At 42.9% G+C, this 22,585-nt stretch overlaps 3 protein-coding genes across 11 annotated transcripts in view; 1 reads left to right on the top strand and 2 right to left on the bottom strand.

Moving 5' to 3' along the window:
* Positions 1-1,289: 1,289 nt before the first annotated feature.
* Positions 1,290-4,903, bottom strand: LOC117754230 (aromatase). Its single transcript, XM_034573049.1, has 9 exons — positions 4,338-4,903; positions 4,094-4,244; positions 3,847-4,001; positions 3,592-3,756; positions 3,326-3,440; positions 3,113-3,224; positions 2,840-3,002; positions 2,379-2,620; positions 1,290-2,037 (listed from the first exon to the last, which is right to left on the bottom strand). Exons 1-9 carry the CDS (start codon positions 4,531-4,533, stop codon positions 1,765-1,767), a joined length of 1,572 nt encoding a protein of 523 aa, XP_034428940.1. The 5' UTR covers positions 4,534-4,903; the 3' UTR covers positions 1,290-1,764.
* A 3,893-nt stretch (positions 4,904-8,796) lies between these two features.
* gldn (gliomedin) lies at positions 8,797-13,967 on the top strand. Of its 2 annotated transcripts, none has more exons than XM_034573025.1 (10): positions 8,797-9,898; positions 10,624-10,675; positions 10,771-10,788; positions 10,894-10,992; positions 11,492-11,593; positions 11,685-11,819; positions 12,155-12,238; positions 12,336-12,461; positions 12,606-12,756; positions 12,856-13,967. In XM_034573025.1, exons 1-10 carry the CDS (start codon positions 9,320-9,322, stop codon positions 13,319-13,321), a joined length of 1,812 nt encoding a protein of 603 aa, XP_034428916.1. In that variant the 5' UTR covers positions 8,797-9,319; the 3' UTR covers positions 13,322-13,967. The 2 variants fall into 2 exon arrangements, with proteins under 2 accessions (XP_034428916.1, XP_034428926.1); XM_034573035.1 differs by having other exon boundaries at positions 8,798-9,898; positions 11,492-11,592; positions 11,693-11,819.
* An 855-nt stretch (positions 13,968-14,822) lies between these two features.
* Positions 14,823-22,585, bottom strand: part of dmxl2 (Dmx-like 2) — a 35,051-nt gene continuing 27,288 nt past the window's right edge. For 6 of the 8 annotated variants that reach the window (XM_034572820.1, XM_034572865.1, XM_034572830.1 and 3 more), the window contains 13 exons: positions 22,241-22,442; positions 21,927-22,044; positions 20,857-20,922; positions 19,973-20,059; positions 19,574-19,695; positions 19,322-19,460; positions 18,274-18,334; positions 17,979-18,106; positions 17,575-17,652; positions 17,339-17,430; positions 17,192-17,244; positions 16,877-17,094; positions 14,823-15,974 (listed from right to left, as the gene is read on the bottom strand). In XM_034572820.1, the coding sequence (XP_034428711.1) occupies positions 15,765-15,974; positions 16,877-17,094; positions 17,192-17,244; positions 17,339-17,430; positions 17,575-17,652; positions 17,979-18,106; positions 18,274-18,334; positions 19,322-19,460; positions 19,574-19,695; positions 19,973-20,059; positions 20,857-20,922; positions 21,927-22,044; positions 22,241-22,442 (1,574 nt within the window). In that variant the 3' untranslated portion in view covers positions 14,823-15,764. The remainder of the gene's footprint in view (positions 15,975-16,876; positions 17,095-17,191; positions 17,245-17,338; positions 17,431-17,574; positions 17,653-17,978; positions 18,107-18,273; positions 18,335-19,321; positions 19,461-19,573; positions 19,696-19,972; positions 20,060-20,856; positions 20,923-21,926; positions 22,045-22,240; positions 22,443-22,585) is intronic. The other 2 variants (XM_034572855.1, XM_034572881.1) reach the window with 1 other exon arrangement.

The raw sequence follows: 22,585 nt of genomic DNA, 5'->3' as shown, positions 1-22,585 counted from the left end.
AGGACTGGCATAATTAATTCCCTAGCCTCTTACCCTAACCTTAACCATCCAAACTAAATGCCTCATCCTAACCCTTACTGAAACCTAATTCTAACCCTAACCCTAAAACCAAGTCATAACCCTGAAACAGCCCATTATAAGAAAGAAAGTGAGAACCGGCCAAAATGTCCCAAATGTTCTCACTAAGTAGGTTGTAGGTTCTAAATGGTCCTCACGAAGGTATCTGTACAAGTACACACACACACACACACAAACACAATGCTACTTACCTGATACTATTTAAATATTGAATACACAAACAAACACACTTATCTTGCTATAGTTGTGAGGACACTTTTGACATAATACATTCCCAAGTCCCTTAACCTAACCTTAACATCACAACTAAGTCCCTAATTCTAACCCTAAACCATCTTAAACCTAACTTGAACCCTAACCCTAACCCTAACCACCAATCCCAATACTAACCCTAACCTTAACCTAAATTAAACACTAACCCTAAGCCTAACCCTAACCAAACTTCAACCCTAACTCTAAAACCAAATCTTAATCCTCAAACAAACCTTTGTGAGGAACAAAATGTCCTCGCAATGATGGTATTGAACCAAGATTGGCCCTCATAACTATAGAAAGACAAGCACACACACACACACACACCCACACACAGTTGTTGCTGAGCCGGTGAAATGGTCATTGATTTCCCATCGTTGATTCGCTCCCACCCAGCACTTAGTCGGTGACATTGAGACTGTTTATTTGAGACATTTCGCTTTCTTGCATCACTGATTGAAAGCTGACGTCTGACATTTCTGTAGTAACTGCACCGCACAACTGAAAACCTTTTTCGGACTCAATATTTTCGTCCTCCTCCCGGGAACCTCTATCTCTGTTGCTCAAACAAACATGTTTGCACAGAGCTCCTGTGGTTTTTAACCGTCGTCCTCTGAGGGGCCCCAGTGTTTAAGTGGAAGCAAAACAAACTGAAGCATCTGTGAGTGAGATGAAAACCCTGTTTGCCCACAGGCAGAGCAATTGAATGTAATGAACACATTGGAGGGTTTATTAAGGTGATGCAGATGATGAGACCTCTTATGTTATGGGTTGTAGCGCCCCCTCCTGGCCAATTCTTTGATGGGGTTTTTTTTTTTATTAGAAAAAAATAGAACTTTTTTTCACTCTCTCCATCAAATATACAGTGTATATTTTTATTATTCTTCATATTTGTCTGTGGTTTTTCATGTTGGTGTTTGTTCTGCTTTCTATATAACATAAAAACTACTGTCCTCCAATGATGTAAGTACACTTTATTCATATAGAAACTTTCAAACAAAAAACTCTAAGGCACTCTAGGTAAAACTCCACAAAAGCACTTACAATATGAATGTATCCAAAATGAAGAAGGAATCAAAAATGATAAACAGTTTAAACAATAAACATTCAAAACAGTTGGATTGAGGAGGTCTGTTGGTGATTTTTAAACGTGTCAATTTCCTACTTGGAAAATGCACCAATTATTTACACGTGATTACGTACTGTATGTATAAAAAATGATAAAACAATACCTAATATTGGCACAATCATTTTCATTTAATCCAGTATTAATCTTAACTTTTCACATTAGGCCTATTAGTTCCAGTAACAATACAAGTTTAACACATATTAAATTATAAAAGTTTGCTTTGTACAGTCATGAGATAAAACAACGTAGATGAAGCCGTGTAGATCAGATATATGTACAGTATATGTGTGAATGTGCAGGGAGAGCTAAAGGTCGGAGTCTGGGAGTGTTCGCCAGCTTCCTCTCTGTCTGGGTAAGAATCTCATGCTGAGCTGTGGGGCCTCGGGCTGATGCTCCACAGGCTGCTGGGACAGGTTGTTGGTCTGTGGGAGGCAGGCCAGGGTCAGGCCCTTGTGGGGGCACACAGAGTACTGGGAGAGCAATGTCACCAGGATGGATTTGATCATCACCATGGCGATGTGTTTGCCAACGCAGGAGCGAGGGCCTGAACCGAACGGCTGGAAGTAACGTCGAGGAGCCTGGAGGAGGACGGAGGGGGAGAGAAGACAGATGAGAAACCCTGAAAACTTTACAACAAGTATTAGTCAGTAACACAAGTATTTATGACTCGATATATGTATTAATTATTACAAGTCTGAACTGAATTTCATTAGATTTTATTGACAGTAGCCACATTAAAAGACAACTATTGTCAAATTCGGATTCAAATGAGACTGATCCTTACTGGTGCATGGGAATATATGACATAGACTTTTTCACCAGGCCATGCCCACCTCACACTAGCTATGAAAATAGACTCTGGGCATATAAGTTCATTTATTCACCTTCAATTTAATAAAAAAAAGAAACCTCTACTTACATTTTTCTCAAAGTTGCTCAGGCGGAATTCATCAGGTTTGCAGAAAAACTCAGTGCGGTGCATGCGTCCCGTGTTGAGGATGATGTTCGTGCCCTTTGGTACCCTGTAGCCATCGATGACGTCATCGGACAGGGCTCGACGCATGGTGAAGTCCACCACAGGGTGGAAGCGCAGACACTCGTTGATGAAGCTCTCCAGCACCTGCAGCCTCTGCAGGTCGCCGTTCTGCAGCTGCCTCTCACCTAGAGCCAGACGGGGAGAAGATATCAATCACATTTCAATTCTTATAGCCCATTTTCACAGATCAGAATATGCCTCATAGGGTTTAACAAGGTGTGAAACCCTCTGTTCCTAACCCTCAACAAGAGGAAGAACTACCACATAAACAAGGATTTGGGATTTTTGTGTGGCTCCACAATTCTTAAATCTGCATTCAGTATCAGTGTTTTTAAGCTCCTCACCCACTACAGTGTCAATCTCTCGCAGCAGCTGCAGCTCCACATCTGGATTCTGCTTGAGCAGCAGCAGCATGAAGAAGAGGCTGACGGACAGAGTGTCGGGCGCCGCGATCACCATCTCCAGCACGCACTGCACCACGTTCTCCGCAGACAGCTCGCCGTGGTTCTGAGAACACGTGGAAGTGAACAGACGTAGGGGTGGAAGGGCTTAAAGAATGAATCAGGGCTTCATAGTTTTTACCAAAGAAATGGCAGACACGAGATTCTCAGACTGACCTGTGCAAATATGAGGCCTGTGGTGAAGTTGATGTTGTCCAGTTTATCTGCCTGCTCCACGTCTCTCCTCTTCTGCTCCACCAGGTCCCCTATGGCATCATGCAGCTCCTTGCTGTGAGATAACAGACATATTATATTTGGCTGAAGAGAAAAATAACTTAAAAACAGCTGGAGAAGTGTGATCGTATGAATAAATTGAGAACGTGGACTCACACTGCCGCCTTGTGCCTCTGGTGGATCCAGTCCAACCTGAAGTACATGTCTGGTTTGATTAACACGGTTTGCCACGTGTCAAAATACTTCAGAATCTTCACCAGCAGCTCTTTCTCTGCACACAGAGTTCACAGATGCATCAAATACACAACGCAGATGGAGCATAAATTCACTTCATCTTAACTGAGCCAAGCTGATGAGCTCAAACCGCCACAGTCCCCATGTGTTTGTAGCATCTTCAGAATGAACCATCCATGCCTCCTCACCATTGACGGGCACGTCCAGGAAGAGTCTGTTGGAGATGTCGACCACGGTGCAGCGCAGCAAACTGAGGACGTCCACGTGAGCCAAACTGTCCAGGTCGTCCAGGTGAGTCTGTGTGGAGGAGACGCAGACCTCCACTGTCTTCTGCAAGCCTGGACCTGTCAGAGCTGACACAGAAACACACGTTTCCTGGACTTTAATATTCAGATCCTGAATACCTGGACCTGTGAATATGTCCGAAGGTGTTAGAATGTTACCTCTGGTGAAATGGGTGCGTGTCTTTTTCCAAAGGGACACGTTGTTGTTGAAGATGATGCCTCTCTCGTACATGCCGATGCAGCTCAGTCCCTGCTTGCTCCCAAAACGTGACGTGTAATGTCCATTCTTCAGCACGTGGTAAACGGCTGATGCCCTTATGGTGAAAATAAAAAGAATAAATCACTTACAAATTGTAAATTATCATGAGAAATATACCTAGAATATACTTAAGCACTCAGGACAAACCTGCTGAGGATGAGTGTCTCCTCTCCATCGATCCAGACTCTGACAATGTCTCCATACTTCTTGTTGTAGTAGTTGCTGGCTGTGCCTATACCCGTCCACATGAATCTCACGTATGAGAGAAGTGGCCCCAGACCCAGACAGAAAGGTGGACCTGTTGTAGCGAATGACAGTAAATATACTTCAGCACGGGCACAAGTAAAGAAACTGCGAAGTGTCAAAGCTCAAACGCGACTAGAGGACCCACCTGGCACGGTTCTCCTGTCTGTGTGGCTCCAGGCGACCAGCAGCACACACACAAGCAGGATCAAGGTCCTGGTGGCCACCGAGACGCCCGGTGTTCCCACTGCGGTGGCGTTTGGGGACGTGGAGACCAGGTCCCCCAGTGCGGCCCCCAGACCTACGGGAGTCATCGCCATGTCACAAGCAGGGATCCGATCCATAGGAAGACTTGAATTTGAAAAAAACAACCCGCACACGACTGCACAAACGTGATGAAAGCTGCCCCAGACAATCCCTTCCTCTTTATAGGCAGTGGGAGCTGGTTACAAGCCAGGTCAGGGTAATGCAAACGCCACAACACTGCAGGGAAATGGTAAACAATACACTTGTAACCTTGAGGGGCTGGAGCGGTGCCAGCGCCCTTGAGCGAACAGGACTTTGTTCCGTGGGTATGTTGTGATGCGCCGCTGGAACGAGTTTCCACGATGTGTGTATTTGACGTTTCGATGATGAGAAGCAAGCGTCACTCCTCTGAACATCAAAAGGATCTGGTATGAAACGCTGAGAACTGCCACCTGGGCTCTGAGATGGAATCTGTGTTATTGTTTGTGGTATTGTAAAGTTATCAGTCTGGCAAAAATTACACTTTCAATTTCTTTCTGCAGGTTAAGATCAGGTTTCTTTCAGGTTTTTTCTAGCAAAGGAAGAAAGAGAAAAGAAAGCAGAATTTTTAAAATGTTTAATATAGTTTTTTTTAATGATAAATACTGTAACGATCTCTTCTTTAGCTCCCTCGGCTTTTGAATTTGTCATAGTAGTGACAAATTCTAATTACCCTCAGATTCCTCCATTAGACTGCCAGTAGATGGAGAAGCAGAGCTGTGATCCATATTTAAGATGTTTACTGTGACATAAGCTGTGAAAACAAAACCATATACTTTCATAACAATGGCTCTTGAGCTCTATACTAAAGCCAGGTGGTTATATCATTAGATAATATTTTTTGGGGGTTGATTTTCCATTGATTTAATGTTATACATATGTCATTTCATTTTAGATTTTACTGGCAGATACCACATTCAAATTAAGAGTGGTATTTTACAGATTCTTTTCTGGGTTTCTGTCCAGACTTATAACCTCTAACACCACCATGTTTTCATTGTGTTATTTCATTTTATATAGTATTTTTTTGTTCATTTATTTTGCTCTTTTATACCTTTGTTGTGTTTTTCTAATGTCTTTGTACATATAAACATATTGTATCTACTGTGAAACCTGTGAGTAACAAACATTGTAATTTTGATTTATAACCAACTTGTAATGTGATGTATATATATATATGAATAAATGAAACAGAAATATATATTGTGTTTCAAATATATAACACTAACGATGATTTTGTGTTAACATTTAGATAGTATTTTATTCATATATACCCTTTGAGTAACTAACTATTGTTGTTTTATTATTGATGAATATTTTTATGAAGTATGTGCCCCTTGTCTTTTATTTCTGCATAATTTTTAAGTCCATCCAGGATTATTTAATTTAATTTTAATTTAATTTAATAAATACATATTTATTGATTCACTTATTTTTCCGTTTCTGACAAACGTCATGCTCTCTGGCTTCGTCCCTGCCTTTGTTCCATTTGCTCGCTCTGTATAAAGGACTCTGTGAATTCACTCACCGCCCACACTCGAGTGCAAGAATGTGAGACGGTTCAAACAGCCGACTGTGTGCTGAGGCCCTGCCTGGAGAACGATGCCCTGTGCGATGGCTTATTAGACCCAGATTGTTCTGCATGATAGCGCAGAAACCCCCCCTCCATGTTCAGCACAAAAGCTGAAGTTAATGTAACCTTGTGTCTGGCCTCTGTGTTGTGGTCAACCACATCTTTGTCTCCACCACATGTGTAGGAATTTGTTCAGAAAGTGAACAAACAAGAGCAACAGAAAGCCAATAAATGGCAGGACATGTATGAAGTCTGAGCGGAATCTATGACTCCTCTGTTACCTTCTGTTTTGACTTTATCATGTTCATACAACAGGGAACAATCCACAAGCATCTTCAGGGTGTTTGTGTGTGAGTCGGGAAATGAACAGTTGACATACGATGGAGACACAGAGGGATGACGTGCATTAAGAGAGTGGATGTGTATTCAGACAATTGGCAAATACATATGATCACTACAAATATTGCGACTTGTGCAGCTCCACTCTTTGTTCACTACTCTTTTGTACTAATTCTACATAGTTTAACTTGAAAGATCTGTGAATTTCGTGAGGAGTATCTATTTCTCATTGTGTTGAATTCAAATTCAGATTATTTTGTGAAGTTAAATGTATATATTTTTACAGTTAGTGAATTTATTTGCTTTCTGCTGTTTTCTTTAACGTGGCAAATTTAAGGCTTTAGTGATTTCTTATTCTTTATTCTAACAGTGCAATGAAAAGCAGAGCTGAACTTTGTCTCACAGGCAGAGGAGGTGGGTGGGAGGATTACGTTTGTAGGACGACACATCAGGTCATCTTTCTGTCCTTGGCCCGGGGCAGCAGGACGGACTCGGACCCCTCAGCCCAAGAGAGATAAGGCTGCTTTCAAAGCAGCTGCGCCCCAGGGAGGAGGAAACACAACCAGAGAGAGGTCTGCAAGAGAGGTGGCGAAGAATATGTGGACGTGTTGACATAGTCCCACAGCGTGATTCATTTTATTGGGTCGAAATGATTGCAGCTTTCCAAACATTCAAGTGTCCAGATATGAAATCTCCTTTAACGTCATTGTGGGTCAATTCCCTGCCTCTCACTCAGCAGCGCTCGGAGCACGGTGAGTGAGAGGCAACAAAGGAACGACCTCCAGCTCTATAGGACTGTGTGTACATACACATGCACACATCTGCTGGAGCAATTCAAGCTGTCAGAGACCTCAGTGACCTACAGCCTCAGGCAGGAGCACACACACCACACACACACACACACACACACACACACACACACACACACACACACACACACACACACACACACACACACACACACACACACACACACACACACACACCAAGAGTGGTGAAGGAAAGCAGGCATGACAACATTACTGTTAGAGATTCAGGTCGTGAGCTCTTTTGACCAGAGCTGGAATGTGTGTGTTTGTGTGTGTGTACTCATTTTTGTTACATCTTTTTCCAACACAACACTGAACCTGAACCTGTAAGGACCAGTAGAACTCATGAGGACCAAGGTCTGGTTTTAATGAGGCAAAACTTTAATTTTGAGGTCCTGGTTAAGGTTAGTGATAAGATGTGAGTTGTGATTAGGTTAAAGGGCAAACAGCGTTGCAGCCAAATCCAATACAATAGAAGTAAATGGTGACTCCTTCTTCAAACGTATAAAAACAACAGAAAAAATATAAACCACTCAGGTAGAAGAGAAACATAGTGATGGCTTGTGAGGGGTTTCCCCTGAGGGGTGATATGAAAGATCATCCAGCTCTCAATAAAGTCATTATCATTCGTCATCTGCTCTCAGTACAAGAGCTGAATAACCACTATACTCTCTACTTTAAAGCGATAGTTCACAGAAAAATGAAATTTCACTCATTATCTACTCACCACACAAAAGTGTTTTGTGGACTCACCCCTCCATCAGCATAGAGGTGAGTAGATCATATTTGGGTGAACTATCCCTTTGAGGTAAAGGTTTTGGTTCGGCTGTTCACCATGAATGGAGTCAATGCAAAGTTTTAAAAGGATGGCAGCACAAACCTCTTAGTGTGTGTGTGTGTGTGTGTGTGTGTGTGTGTGTGTGTGTGTGTGTGTGTGTGTGTGTGTGTGTGTGTGTGTGTGTGTGTGTGTGTGTGTGTGTGTGTGTGTTATATGGGGCATAGCATTGCTGCAAGGGCATGTGGGTCAGCTACATGAGTCCAGCACCGCACCATGTCAGCAGACAGGCCAATTTACTGACTTGGGCAGTTACAGAAAACACACCAGCTACACAAGTCCAAAAAGTAAATTACAGCCTTTCGCAGTGAAGACTGCTTCAACTGCTGCCATAATGTTTTATGTTAAGCTGACATTTTTCTGGGGAAATGACAGTTTAACCACAGATTGGCCTCAGATTGGACAGATTCAAAGCAATGGAAATGGGCCGTTGTTACAGTTGGTGAATGGAAGCTGTGAAGATGTGACACAGGGAGAAAGCACCGCATCAGGGGGCGACATGGAGGGAGGAGGTGGAGAAGAGAGGGCATGAAGACGTGGAACGAAGAAGTGACGTTGATGGATTTTGATGGCATGGGTTTTCTTTTCACTCGAAATTTGGGTTTGTAGTAAGAATATTCATACAAAATATAAGTACTATACTCCTAGAATATAAATAAACATCTTCTGCCAGTCAGTTTGTCAGGAGCAATGCATGCTTTCACATGTTGTGTTTTTGAGTGTTTTGTCTGTAAGTGTGTGTGTGTGTGTGTGTGTGTGTGTGTGTGTGTGTGTGTGTGTGTGTGTGTGTGTGTGTGTGTGTGTGTGTGTGTGTGTGTGTGTGTGTGTGTGATGTCAGTCTGCCCACGGCGGTGCAGTAGAATGGGTTGTGATGAATATAAATCAGGTGACTGAACAGGCGGGGGTTTCTTCCCAGACAAGCTCAGAAGATTGTGTAATGCCCACTCCTACATTACTGGTCTGAATGCACGCACACACACACACACGTACACAAAACCCCTCGTCCACTTGGTGAACAACACAACAAGCAGTGTATGTACCAGTCTGCCTTCAGATCGACCGCCCGGGTGGAGCTCAGACAACGCAGCTGACTGGACTCGATTTGGAGCTTACAAATAATTTGGACGGGACCTTGACTTTCATCTGAAAATCTCCTTCCTGTCGGATTAGTGTGTCTTTAATTAGTTTGGTTTGAGTTTTGTTGGCACGAGGTGATAAAGCTTCATCTCTGTAGTTTGAGATCTGTGCTTTTACATTCACTGCTGTACTGGACTTGTGTTCCCCTGTGAATGCTGAGGCTGGCAGGTGACCCCCAGAAAAGAGGAGGTGAAGAGGTGACCATGTGGATCCCGACACCGAGCATGACCCTGCCTCAGCGGCTGGTGCTGTATGGGACGTGCATTGTGGCGTTGCTGAACTCTGTGGGCCTGCTGGTGCTGCTGGTGCGGCAGAATCAGCAGGATACCAGGCTGGAGCAGACGGAGGCGAGGCTGGTGGAGGTGGAGCAGAGCTCGGTGGTGGAGTTCCTCCAGGAGGTGCCCAGGGGAGCGGCGGGGCTGCGGGCGAACACGGGGCAACATCCACAGTACCAGTACTCCAGGAACAAGAGGAGCGAGGAGCTGGAGAAGGAGCTGGAGAAGGAGAAGGAGAAGGAGCTGGAGAAGGAGCATCAGCAGGAGGTTCAGCAGGAGGAGGAACAGGCGCTCTATCCGCAGGAGGTCAGCCAGGAGGTCAGCCAGGAGGTGGGAGAGGAGGCAGAGAAGAAGATGAAGAATGAGCTGAAGCACAAGCACCGACACAGCCAGAGTTACCACAAGGCCCATGTGCAGGACGACATGATGATGATGATGACTTACTCCATGGTCCCGGTGAGATGAGGCACCTGCTAGTCCTTTGTTAATGAGGGAGAGGCGGCAGATACATTTCTATACTGTAGGTATTACTGTGTACAGTGATGACTGATGCAGAATCACCTACTGGTTAAAATGGGTAGTGGTCCTGGGACCATCAGAGGGCCTGAAGGTTCCACGTGAATGTGTTTTCTTGGTTTGCACTGCTGGACAATACAAACTGAAGTAAGGGACATTAGGGTGGCACATAATCTCAAGGCTCTGTGTTGTCGAGGGGCCCAAGTTAGTTTTAGGGCCTCAATTGTTTCGGTTTTCACTGTGATCACATGGTGCATATTCCTAAATAACTGCTATAAATCAATGTAATTAAGAATCAGACAATTTTAAGAATTACAATATTAATTAGAAAGTAATGAAGTTAATGTACTCCTGTAATGTGAAGAGCAAGTAGTATATGTGTGTACTTCAGTTCCACTGCATTTCAGAGACAAAATATTGTAAGTTTTACTTCACAGGATTTATTTGATCTATAATTACAAGTTACTTTGTGGGTGAAGTTTATGAAACATGATTCATTGTTACAGATTAAAAAGTCAACAATGAAATATCACTTTTTATTGTGGTGCACTGCTACGTCACCTGGGTCAAAGAGTTCATGTTTGCTACAGGATCTCATAGTTTGTTAAAGATTTGGTGCGTCACAGTGTTTTAATTGTGTTTTAATGTTTTCTCTTTCTCTTAAGATCAAATTGTTGATCGACATTTGCAACAGCACCAAAGGAGTCTGTATAGCCGGTATGTTTCACTTATATACTCTAAACTTTACACTATACTCATGTCTAAAATATCCCTTTTCATTCTCCTGACATCTTCATTACTTCTTGTTGCAGGACCCCCAGGACCCCCTGGTGAGTAAAGGCAGTTTGTCTCCTTTGTGGTTTAGTGACCCATATCTCTGCCGAATATGTATTTCCATTCAGCCCCTGGTGAGGATCTTTTCTGTGTTTCTGTAGGTTTGCCTGGTGCAGACGGTTTGCCAGGCCACAACGCCACTGATGGCATCCCAGGACTGAATGGACAGCCCGGGGCTGATGGGAAAAGAGGGAAAAAAGGTAAACAAAAAGTGAAGCTCTATTCTGTTTTAACTCGACATCCTTTTTTTGAAATGCCTCAGGCAATGTTGGCCACTTAAAGTGGAGAACGACTGGTGTAATGTAACAGTAAAAGGCTTGAGAGGAGCCCTGGGTTAAAATATAAAATAATAACTTTAAATCACACACACACATTCACGCAGGTTCCTGATCTACCCATGAATCATACTTTTGTTGATAGAGCAAACTTTTTGAATGACTGAAAAGGTCCAAACTGCTGCTGTTCTCTCACATTCTCCACTAATATTATGCATCTTTGTGGTTTTGGGCCTCAGCTGAATGAACCGGATCTCCCTGTATTCTCCCACCTCGCTCTGTTCTCCTCCTCAGCCGACGGCAATGATTCACCCCAGAGAGTCAATGGATTCATTCATGTTGATAACGACGGGGAAAAGTGAGCTGAGGTTGTGAATGCACTGTCTCTCTCTCTCTGAGCTGTTTTACAACATGTCCTCCACAGGCCCACCAGGTGAGACAGGAGAGCCTGGTGAGAAAGGAGAGCGAGGAGAGTCTGGTCCGCCTGGAGAACAGGGACAACCGTCCAATGATGTCATTATTGAGGGCGAGTAGACTTCTGTCAACTGTGATATCCTCATGATGAATCTATGCTTGTAGTCAGATGGTTTAGATGTTGTCCACTGCCCTTTATTCAGGTCCTCCTGGTCCTCCTGGTCCTCCTGGTCCTCCAGGGTCTCCTGGGCCCATGGGCCCTGATGGACCTCCTGGACCTCAAGGGCCATCCAGGACAAGGCATCACAGAGCCCACCTTCAGGCAGCTCAGACCCTGGGTGAGAGGCCTTTTTTGGCAAATGAACAAATGATAATGAAACCTTTGTCTTTTTGTAGCTTTTCGTCATATTCAACAGAAGATGGAATTGCCCACTTGTTATGGAAATGAAAATGTAATTTTCCTATGATCACTTACATGAAACTCAGTAATTCTGCACAGCCTCCCCTTTATACTTTTTGTTGATCAAGATCCCTGAATTATTATCTGAGAAATTGACAAAAATGTTGAAAAAACGCATCACAATGTCAAAGAAAAGTGAAACATTTTCCTGGATCCAAACCGAAAGTTAATGTGTAAATACTAAGTAACACAAGGTGAAATTCTTTCCAACAGGGCTGTTACACGCAATTCCAAATGATGGAACTTCGACAGCGAAGGAGGCTGGGAAACGACAGGAGGAACCCAAGAAGAGGAACGGTGTGTTTTCAGAGAAATCTGGCTACATGTACAACATGGATAAATACTGTGTGGTAGAGATATAAACATCTGAGCCGGTGGTTTTGTTTCCCCTCAGAGTGTCTGATTAAGTCTCTGATCAACCCCAGGAACGTGATGAAGATGGAGACCACCTTTGGCACATGGATGAAAGACACCGCTCAGGTGAACGATGAGCGAATATGGGTGGCAGAGCACTTTTCAGGTAGGTCGACGACCAACGGCATCGTAGCAGAGAGAAAAACACGAGTCATTGTATTTCAAACCCAGATCGAGGCTGCTGAAGCAAAACAGGGAAACAAGAGTATACGATCTCTGAGTGTTTAACCTGTTGCTTGTTCTTGCCCAGGCCGCGTGGTGAAGCAGTATGAGAGCATCGCCTCCTTCCAGAGCAACACCAGCGACCTTGTTGATGTCAGGAAGTTCTATCAGGGCTGCGGCCACACAGTTCACAACGGATCCTTCTATTATCATATCGCTGGTACTTCCAGCATCGGCAGGTAAACTGAGAGACAGTGTGGTGCTGAGTCAGACGCTCTGCTATTGTGTCTATTCTTTCCCTCTATCCCCGGTTTACCAACATGCCTTCTGGTTCACAGATTTGACCTTCTCACCAAGAGGCTTCACACTCTCACCATAGACAACGCTTTGTACCACAACCTGGCCTACCTGCTGCTCAACTCCAAGACCTACTTCAAACTGGCAGCGGACGAGAACGGCCTGTGGCTGATCTTCGCCTCCAGCACGGACGAGAGCATCATGGTGGGCCAGCTGGACCAGAAGACCTTCTCCGTCACCACCTACATAAACACCACCTACCCTCGCACCAAGGCCGGCAACGCCTTCATCGCCTGCGGGGTCCTGTACGTCACCGACACCAAGGACACCAGGGTCTCGTTTGCTTTTGACCTGCTCAAGGGGAAGCCGGTCAACATGACCTTTGACCTGAGGTCTCCGGGTGGAGTGCTGGCGATGCTCTCGTACAGCCCGAAGGATAGACACCTGTACGTGTGGGACCAGGGCTACGTCAGGCTCTACGTGGTGCACTTCATCTCTGATGACTGAAAAACTGACGGACAACGTGCACGTCAGCCTGTCGACAAGTATTCACCCCATCTTTAGAAACCGCTCATATTTAGGTTTTTTGTAAGAGAAACGTCCACATCAGTCTCATCTCTGTCCTCCTGTCACGTTGTTAAAAATCTGTTTCACTCAATGAAATCAGTTTGATCAATAATCATTATCATACTGTCAATAAATAAATACTGCTGTATTTATATCCTATTTGTAATGTACATGTGGGATTTTGGAGTAACTAACAGTGTGAAACTTTATTTTTTATAATTTTGTTTCAAACTGTTTATACAAGTTTAACTTATAATTAACTTGTGCTCGTCCGTGTTGTTAGTTGTTACATTATTTAGTGTATTTGCATGACAATGATCTTTTATGTATTTTTTATACCTGCCCCTGTGCAGAAGCAGCACGGTCTCTGGGGACTTCTTCCTCTCGGCAGAAAATTAAAAAGGAAACAGTGTCAAATCACCCTGATGAAATAAAAAGAATTTATTCACTTTACAAAGGTAAAACTCTGACCATGACCTGTTCTCTCACATACCTTCAGGCTCAAGTGCCCTAGTAAGTGTCTACCCATGATACTGGCTTGTTTTGCATCATTACATGTACACACACGCACACACACATACATACATACATACACACATGCATCGGACACCAGCAGGACCATCGGTAAAACACAAACGATACATACAGTACACATAGTGGGCAGAGAGAGGGAGAGAAACACAAATCTCTTTAATAAATACCATACATACACTTAACAAAAGTTACAACTAATCCAGCTGGTATGATACGAACGGGAAAAAAAATAAAGAAATGCTTTAATGTTTGTACAAGCTGTTGTGATTATTTATATATATATATGTTTATATATATATATATATATATATATATATGTTTATATATATATATATGTTTATATATATATATATATATATATATATATATGTTTATATATATATATATATGTTTATATATATATATATATATATGTTTATATATATATATATGTTTATATATATGTTTATATATATGTTTATATATATATATATGTTTAAGATCATTTATATATATATATATTTATTTATATCATTTATATATTAAAACTATTTCAAACATTTTACCACTAGGCCAAATGAAGCCAGACATTCATTTGTATATAACAGGTTCTTCTTCATTAACCTATTGATTGGAAATAAACTTTTAGTGTCTCCGGAATTTCGAGTGCAAATATCTAGTTCTTATGGACGAAACAGTAAAAACAACTAGCGAGGTAACGCACACGTACATACACTGTGTTGCACTTCTCCCAGTCCGATACGTAAAACCCCTTACATTCCTAAAATAAAAGGCAATAAGTTAAATAGTTTGACAAAGGAATGGCCAAACAAACAAACAAACAAACACAAACATATAAATAAATTAAATGATAAAAAAAAAGAAAAATCATCTTGTGCAAACTAGAAGTGAACCTTTGTGTTTCTGCTCTGTGGGGGGGGGGGGGGGGTGTTTCAGGTTTGGACCAGACAGATGGAAACATTGAAAATCACAGTCACAGGAGTAAAACACATCATCTTCCAAACAGGAATGTTTCTAGCAGTGACGTTCGCCACACAAACAGGCATTTGAGGGCAGGTGAGCGGGCAGGCGTGACGACGGCAGACACAGCGGAGTGAAACACACGCTCCAGGAACCAAGCCGGGCCGGGCCTGGGCGGGTCGAGCCCACGCCGGGAGAGGCCAGAGGGAGTGATGGGCAGCCAGTGAAGTAGGGGGGGGGGGGGTGCCACTACAGGAGCGATGCACCATCAACTCTTCCATAAGGGCCGAGAGAAGCCGGGCAAAAAGGCTGGGGGGGGGGGGGTAAAAACCATTGAAACAAAATGCAGATTCCAACAACTCGATTCACACTGGAAACCACTGACTTAATAACAAACCACAGTGCTGGTTACAGTAGATGCTAAGAGATTTCAGCTGTGGGCACAAAATGACAACAGTTACACACTTTTAAAATTTTTGCTTGAGCACTTTTACAGAGCACTATCAATAGACCTGTGATTGCACCGCGTAACGAGAACAGGACATGCATAGCTTCCCTATGGACACACTCTAAGAGTAGAGATTCTTCAATAAAATTACAATAAATCTAGCTTTAAAATCAAGTATGATAACTTCTGCTTGTAACTTTGCTTTCAGCCTTTGGGGAAAAAAATATTTGCAGCTCCGTTTGTCACTCTGGGTTTGATTTACATCGGCGGGAAACCCGTGAACACTGCACACTCGGAAAGATGCCAAAAGCGTGGTGGTCTTTTGACTAAGTTGTCCCCCATCCGTTATACTACTAATGCCTAGTGAGTGTTACATAAGCTTTTTGTGTTTTGTCTTTCTGTCCCTTTTTCTCTTTGGACCCTCGAAAGTGGAAGAGGGCATTACAGGACGTCGACCAAGCTGCTAGGGATGTTGTAGCGGTCGGGGAGGACCCTCATCTTCAGGGTGCCGTCTGCTCCACACGTGAAGATGCGATTGCCGGGCCGCGTCTCCACCTGCATCACGCCGGCGCCGATGTTGCGGAAGATGGACTGCTTGGCGTGCTCGCTGCTGAAAGAGTGCATGAGCCCGTGGCCGGCTACTTTCCACACCTGGAGGCAGGAAGCACAAGAACAGACAGAACAGATGTTAAAAATGTTCTTGCTTATTTTCTTTGTGGAGCCTCATTACAGTTGTCAAGTCCCTAATTCATTTTGACTGCTGTGGTGTAATAATTATTTTTTTATCTTACACACACACAAGATAATTATCTGCAAAGTAAAAACATAATTTGCTTGTGCACTGAAAAACCACAGGGGTAAGTTTATTTTATTATGCAGCAAGGATTTCAATCTATGAGATTCCAAGGAGAAATTAAAACCTGATTTGCTGAATTCTCTCAATCACAGAGGTTGTTAAAGAAGCTTATGAATATTAGTAAATAAACTTGGTCACACAAGATATTTATCATAATGAACAAGTTAATATCTTTTACACACAAGATGAATAAATATCACCATTTGGGACTTAAGGGGCTCTATTTATTTAACTGGCGCCACATGTAAATCAAATATAAAATGTTAAATGTTGCTTGTTTAATCTGTATAAAAGAGTTTCAAGCAAAAAAAAGGTTCTTGGTGGGTTTTTTCACAGTCTACTGATATTGTATCAACCAATCAACTATAATTAACAGACTTATTGATGATTATTATTTGCAATTTTGATACACTATAATAGATCAACTTGCATTCCACCTGGCAACTCACATTTTGTGTCTTAGAAATATGCCCGACATTAATTTTAAGTCCATTCGAATGAGCAGAATTTTTCCAGCATCATGGCCAAAATCTCTACATGTCATTGAAGCTGATACTAAAGAAATATGTGGATACAAGAGGTGTTTTCCTGATCTTATCAAGTAGTTCATTGTCTCCAATAAGACATTGATCCTCAGTACACAATCTAAGTGAAAGTGAATGTATGGTTGTCAGGTCAGTGACAGAGCCTGAGTCACCTTCATGTTGCCCTCTGCGGAGCCCGTGACGAAGAAGTCCTCGAAGGCATCCAGGGCGAGGGCCTTGATGGCTGAGTCATGGGCCTGGAAAGTGTGGAGCAGCTGCCTCTGGCGGATGTCGAACACGCACACAAAGCCCTTTCTGCCTCCGGTGATCAGCAGCTGCTGTTTAGGAGCGTACTGCAGCACAGTGGCCCCGTTCTCATGGCAGGGGAACGCTGAAGAGGTGGGTGGGGAGAAATGTGAAAGTGAATCACCAAACAACTGCAAAGGGAAAATCATTAAAGCAGGACTGAAGTACTCGGGATGTCTTACCATGGACCATGGTATTGCTTGGTGAAATCAGAGTATCCCACAGGCAAACATTTCTGTGGACAAATTAACCAAGGATAGTTTTGGTCAGTCTACACTAACAGAAAGAGGAGTAGTGTTGGTCTAACAGTGGTTTACTTCAGTACAGACCTGTTATCGTTGGACTGGCCGGCTGTGGCGATGAGGCTGGAGGACGTGATGAAGGCGAAATCACCGCAGGTCTTAGTGTGGCACTGCCAACTCTATGGGCAGGAACGGGATGAGGGAAAAGAGAGGGCATATTCACTTTCCAGAATGAAGAAGAGAAAGTGTGTGTGTGTGTGTGTGTGTGTGTGTGTGTGTGTGCTGGTGAGTACAGAGGTGACGGAGGTGGGAGGTGAGCTCACCAGGTAGGGTTTGGGGTTGGACGATGTCTGGTTGACCTGCCAGAGACTGAGGAAGCCCTCTCCATCCGCAACTCCACACTGCAGGAATAACACAGAGCAATCAGAGCCATCACACCAAATAGACATAGACATTACAGTGTGTGTGTGCTTGTAGTTCTATCCTTGTGAGGACCAGTCTGATAATTAGACCTTATGGAGTCAGGACAATTTGGGAAAGGACATTTTGGCTGGTCCTGGCTATTTGAGGGTTAGGACTTGGGTTTACAGTTAGGCGTACAATTATGTTTGGGTTAGGCATTTAGTTGTGAGGGTTACTGTTATTTAAAGGGATAGGGAAAACAACATGTCAATAAATGTCCACAGAAAGATAAAAGTGTGTGTGTTGTGTGTGAGTGGGCATCTACCTTATTGCCCTGGGAGTTGAAATAGAGCCGGGTGACTCTGGCGTTGCCTGCTTGTCTGAAGCAGATAAGCTGCTGAGGTCGGTTCCATTCAAACATTCTGACACTGCCATCCTGAGCACCCGTCATGTCTGACACACAAATACACACACACACACACGAATACAGGGAATGAAAGAGAGAGGGAGACAAAAGAACAACATAGATGAGAGGAAGATAAGTAGAAATGTATAAAGAAACTTCAGATAAAAACTCAGTTGTATACTGGTGATTCACAGGCTTCAATGAAGGCACTTACAATACTGATATATGGGGTGAGACGTCATCCTCTTTACATTGTTTAAATTCCTCTTCATAATCTGAAAAAAACACAATAAAAACATTTACATAAAACACAATTTAGTATGAAATCCAGAAGTGCTGCAGTTGTTGGGTGAAACCTTCATTTAAACATTCATCAAACTCTAACAGATTTTGACTGAAACTTAAGATCACACTTCAGTATGACGTTTCACTTAGTTACAGTGTTTATAGTTCTGCATATTTCAACGTGAACCAGCAGATTAAAATTGAGCCTTTTCCAGTGTGTGTCTGCAAACCTATCCAATGATCTCAAAAGCTGCCGGCAAAGTTACACGAGACTGCAACGACACTATAAGTAGAGTGATGATTCCCCCGACTATCAATCTAGGCATCAAACGGCTGAGATCTTTCACTGCACGTATAAGAATCTTCCTTCCATACTGAACTGTATGACTCCCATCGTCCTGTCTTGCTTCGTGTATCACGCTCAGCATTTATCAACACGGCTGGGACATGAAGAACCCTGGCTGTATGTACGTGTGACGCAAATCTGTACCTTGGGTAACCGCCTGTGAGAGCTGCTGCTATCTGTGTTTATGTGCATCCATCTCTGCCAGGGAAAACACGCCTCCTCTCTGTATCAGCCACCATAGACTCAGCAGTACAGCTGTTTAGTCGTCGTGGCCCAGTTTGGCTCAACAATGATAAGAATTAAAAATAAACACTTCTTTGGAAAATGTTCCCCAGAGTGCGGAAAGAAATCCACGTGGTCTAGTGTCATTCTAAACCTGAATCAGAGGCTCCCTTTAGAGTTTACATTCAGAACGAATGGGTGTTGATTTAAAACTAATGCACCTATTGCAGACCACAATGTAAAGAAGTTAAACGCTGAAGTCATACCACAGGTACTCTGCTGCATACAGAGCTGAGTTTCCCCCTGGTGGCAATTACTAACAACTGCATCCCCATTACATCCAGGTTCAATATCTGGGAGTTTGTGCATATCGACTGTATCTATCAGTTTGCAGTGAGTGAGCTCGTACCACACTGGCTCCCATGCTGGTCTGTCCACTGCCGAGCCACGGCATAGATGCAGAGACCTGCATCTGTGGGGGTGCAAAAGGGATCGAGCTGGCCTGGGAAATGTTGGTGTGAGAGGAACGATGGTCACCGTCGTCAGAGCTGCAGAAGAAAACACAACCATAGCCTGTCACGTAGAGGTCATTTATACAGATGTTAAGAGAGTTTCCTTTCTTATGATTATTTGTTGAAAGCATAAATGTCCTGAGTCTGACCTGCGGGACTCCTTATCAAAGTCCTCTCCTATCCAGGTGAAAGGCTGAACAGCCACTAGAGTGGACACGTCCACCTCCTGGACATCATGAGTAGAGGCCAACACAATCTCATTGGAGTTGGCCTGGGAGAGGAGAGGGATGAGGAGGGTGGGAAAAGATTAGAGAGATTAGAGGTGGACTTTAATGTCATCATTTGAGTTCCTAAAAAAGAACTGATATGCATTTGTATATTCAGATGGAAGTTCCTGGAAAGGTTTATGTAATTTGGTACTTTCTCTTTAACCTTTACTTTGTACCAATTTACAGAGGTGTTACCAGGAAATGTCCCAGGAAATTAATTTTTAGAAAGGATGTAAGAATAGAGAGTTTCCCAGTATTTTCAAGTCCAACACAACTTACCTTATTGATGGCAAAGGCCATGATAATATCAGACTCCTTGTGAATGATTTTAGCTTTGCCTCCTGGGTACCCCAGATCTGCCTCCACCTGGAAAAGCAAAGAAAAACGAGACGTCGAGGTTTAAGAAAAACGAAAGCGACAGTGCTCTTATCTGCCCAGAAGCCCATTCTTCATTAACACTGCTCATGTTAAATCATGTCCTTCTATTAGGAGCAGGGCAGAAAGATATATCACTTGCTTTTGGCAATCAAGTCTCCCCCTTGAAATGAAAGTAGCGTAAAGTACAGGCACATTGAAAGGGGAGCAATCATAGGAGACGGTAACATATAGAGATGTATAATCAAATCTGGACAATTGATTTTTGTTTCCTACAGTGATTAACAAGACTCACACAGCCCCGACAGTGTGCATGCAGGTTAGTAGGTTTATTGTGTGTGTCAACTCTCTTTAAAAGAAGCCTTTTCATTTTGTATTTTTCAGTCCACCAGAAACAGTCCAGCTAGAAAGGAGAAAGGAGTGAGAAACACTGGGAGACGTGTTATTTTGGAGGGAATCGAATGTGAGGTTGTGTGAGTGGATGCTAAAAGAGTCCCAGTGACAGGGAAAGATCAGACGTTAGATCTAAGCGTCAGCGCCTTGAAAAGACTTTATGCCAGATAAATTGCCAGCACAATCACTTTCAGTCCAAGCTGGAGAGGAGACATCAAGAGCTTCACCCAGTGCGGTGCTGCCTCTAATTATAACCTGCAAGCCAGAGCCGCGTCGGGCTGGTGCACACTTATTATTTCTTTAAGTTTGATGCTCTTGCTCCTTCAAGCTTGTCTTTACAGTGACTCTTCCAGACAGACAGACAGGGCCAGGGCTGGTACAGTGAATGATACTACCTTATAGGGACGGCTAGCTCCTGCTATGCAGTTTGGGCTTATATGGTCCATATGGTTCTCTACAGACTACACAACACACACAGAGGCAATATAGACACACAACACACCAACACAGCACGACACACAACACATGCACAAACACAGAAAAATAAAACATGGAGGGAAACAAAAAATGAAAAACATTGACAAGATCTCTGATGTAAACTTGGTGATAAAATGTAAACAAATGATCTGGATTGATCTCATCAGCATGGAGCTGGATGAATGGAGAGACGACAGCTACAGTTAAATCCAAAGTAGACTGACAAGGTTTTGTCTAATATTTGACAGACAGATACAGCATCATTCTGTCATTAAAGCGATTACATAGTAATGAATAGCTCCAGACATCAGAGATGGCAGAGAGGAGTCCTGTTCTTGATTGAATATGTCTCAGGAGTCAAAGCAATGATTATGACAATAAAAAAAAAAATCAACAACACAGATAATTGTTCAGTGAACACTTCTGTGTGTGTTTCTGCTCTCCATTCCTCTGGGTCACCTACTATAGACATGCTGTGCAACATGAGGTGAAATTAAACTGAAATCTTATACTGTATAGGCCCAAAGATATTATTCAAATGTAATTGTCTCCTTTTTAAACAGACATTACATACAAATGATTACATTTATACACAGACGCACACAAATGTCTTTAGAAGTGGAAAGATTATCGTTGCCTGATCTTCTAACACAACATTCTGAGACTACATTTCTTCATTGGATGACTTTATGTTTCTCATTAATCACAATCATTGTGGGCATCATGTTTGCAAACTTTAAGCTTCTTGTTTTTATGTGAGACAGACTTGCTTTGTAAAATGTAATTTCAACAGAATATAGTCTTTTACTTGGACCAATACAGTAACTGTGTTAGTGGAAGTGAACAAAAATAAACAAATGTATGAATAATAACTCAGGTGTAAATATGACTGTTAAATAAAACAATGGTTTACTCATCTAAGCTAATGAACACTGACGTGGGGGGGAAGAAAACAAGCAGAGATTTTTTATGAATGTGGGCCACTGACCTCACACTGCTTCCTTTTTTTAGTAAAGATGTAACGGATCAAAGTCTCCTGAAGAACTTCCTGTTTGACCAGGAAGTGCCAAAGACGTCGCGCTGGAAAGGACTGGTGGTTCTTTGTCCTGACAGAAAAGATATAGACAGAAATATGTTGATCACATGATGAGAAGTACTAGAGTAAGAGTTAAGTAATAACGTCAAATGAAATTTAGATGTTGTGTTATAAATGTTTTTAATCGTCCAGCCCTAGTGCATGATGGGTGTATTTTAGAATACCATATATGGTTCTCTAAATACGATTCTACGAGCATGTCTCACTTGAAGGGTGTGTTGTCTGGCTCCAGCATGGCCTTGTGTCGGAGAATGGCAGGGCCACCTCCTGCGCTGAGGTCAGTAGGGTAAGTGTTGATGTAGTTGGGAGGCGGGCCGTCAAACTTGTTCATTCGCTCCAGCAGAAGCTGCTCCCAGTGCTCTAAAGTCTTCAGCACAGCGTTGCTTAGAGGGGAAGTGACTGGCAGTTCTGTGACATAAAAACATATTCATATAGATATACTGTATACAGTCAACAGCAACACCAATTAATAGTTCATTTATGTATATTTATTACAGCTCAAAGGCTATAGACTCTTTTGGGGGCTGATGCCGATACAATAACACAGAGTA

Source organism: Hippoglossus hippoglossus, chromosome 3, assembly GCF_009819705.1.
Source record: "Hippoglossus hippoglossus isolate fHipHip1 chromosome 3, fHipHip1.pri, whole genome shotgun sequence".
In the NCBI taxonomy this organism is placed as follows: Eukaryota; Metazoa; Chordata; class Actinopteri; order Pleuronectiformes; family Pleuronectidae; genus Hippoglossus; species Hippoglossus hippoglossus.
This window is presented reverse-complemented; position numbering and strand designations above follow the sequence as displayed.

Bases quoted from the DNA above. Each gene is read 5' to 3' on its own strand.
- LOC117754230 (XM_034573049.1), bottom strand. From the start codon at position 4,533: ATGGATCGGATCCCTGCTTGTGACATGGCGATGACTCCCGTAGGTCTG. The intron at 4,002-4,093 runs GTTTGTCCTGAG...TTTCACCATAAG, and splicing joins GAGACACTCATCCTCAGCAG to GGCATCAGCCGTTTACCACG. The intron at 2,621-2,839 runs GTGAGGAGCTTA...GTCTGGCTCTAG, and splicing joins AGAGATTGACACTGTAGTGG to GTGAGAGGCAGCTGCAGAAC.
- gldn (XM_034573025.1), top strand. From the start codon at position 9,320: ATGCTGAGGCTGGCAGGTGACCCCCAGAAAAGAGGAGGTGAAGAGGTG. The intron at 10,993-11,491 runs GTAAACAAAAAG...TGTCCTCCACAG, and splicing joins TGGGAAAAGAGGGAAAAAAG to GCCCACCAGGTGAGACAGGA. The intron at 12,239-12,335 runs GTGTGTTTTCAG...GTTTCCCCTCAG, and splicing joins GGAACCCAAGAAGAGGAACG to AGTGTCTGATTAAGTCTCTG.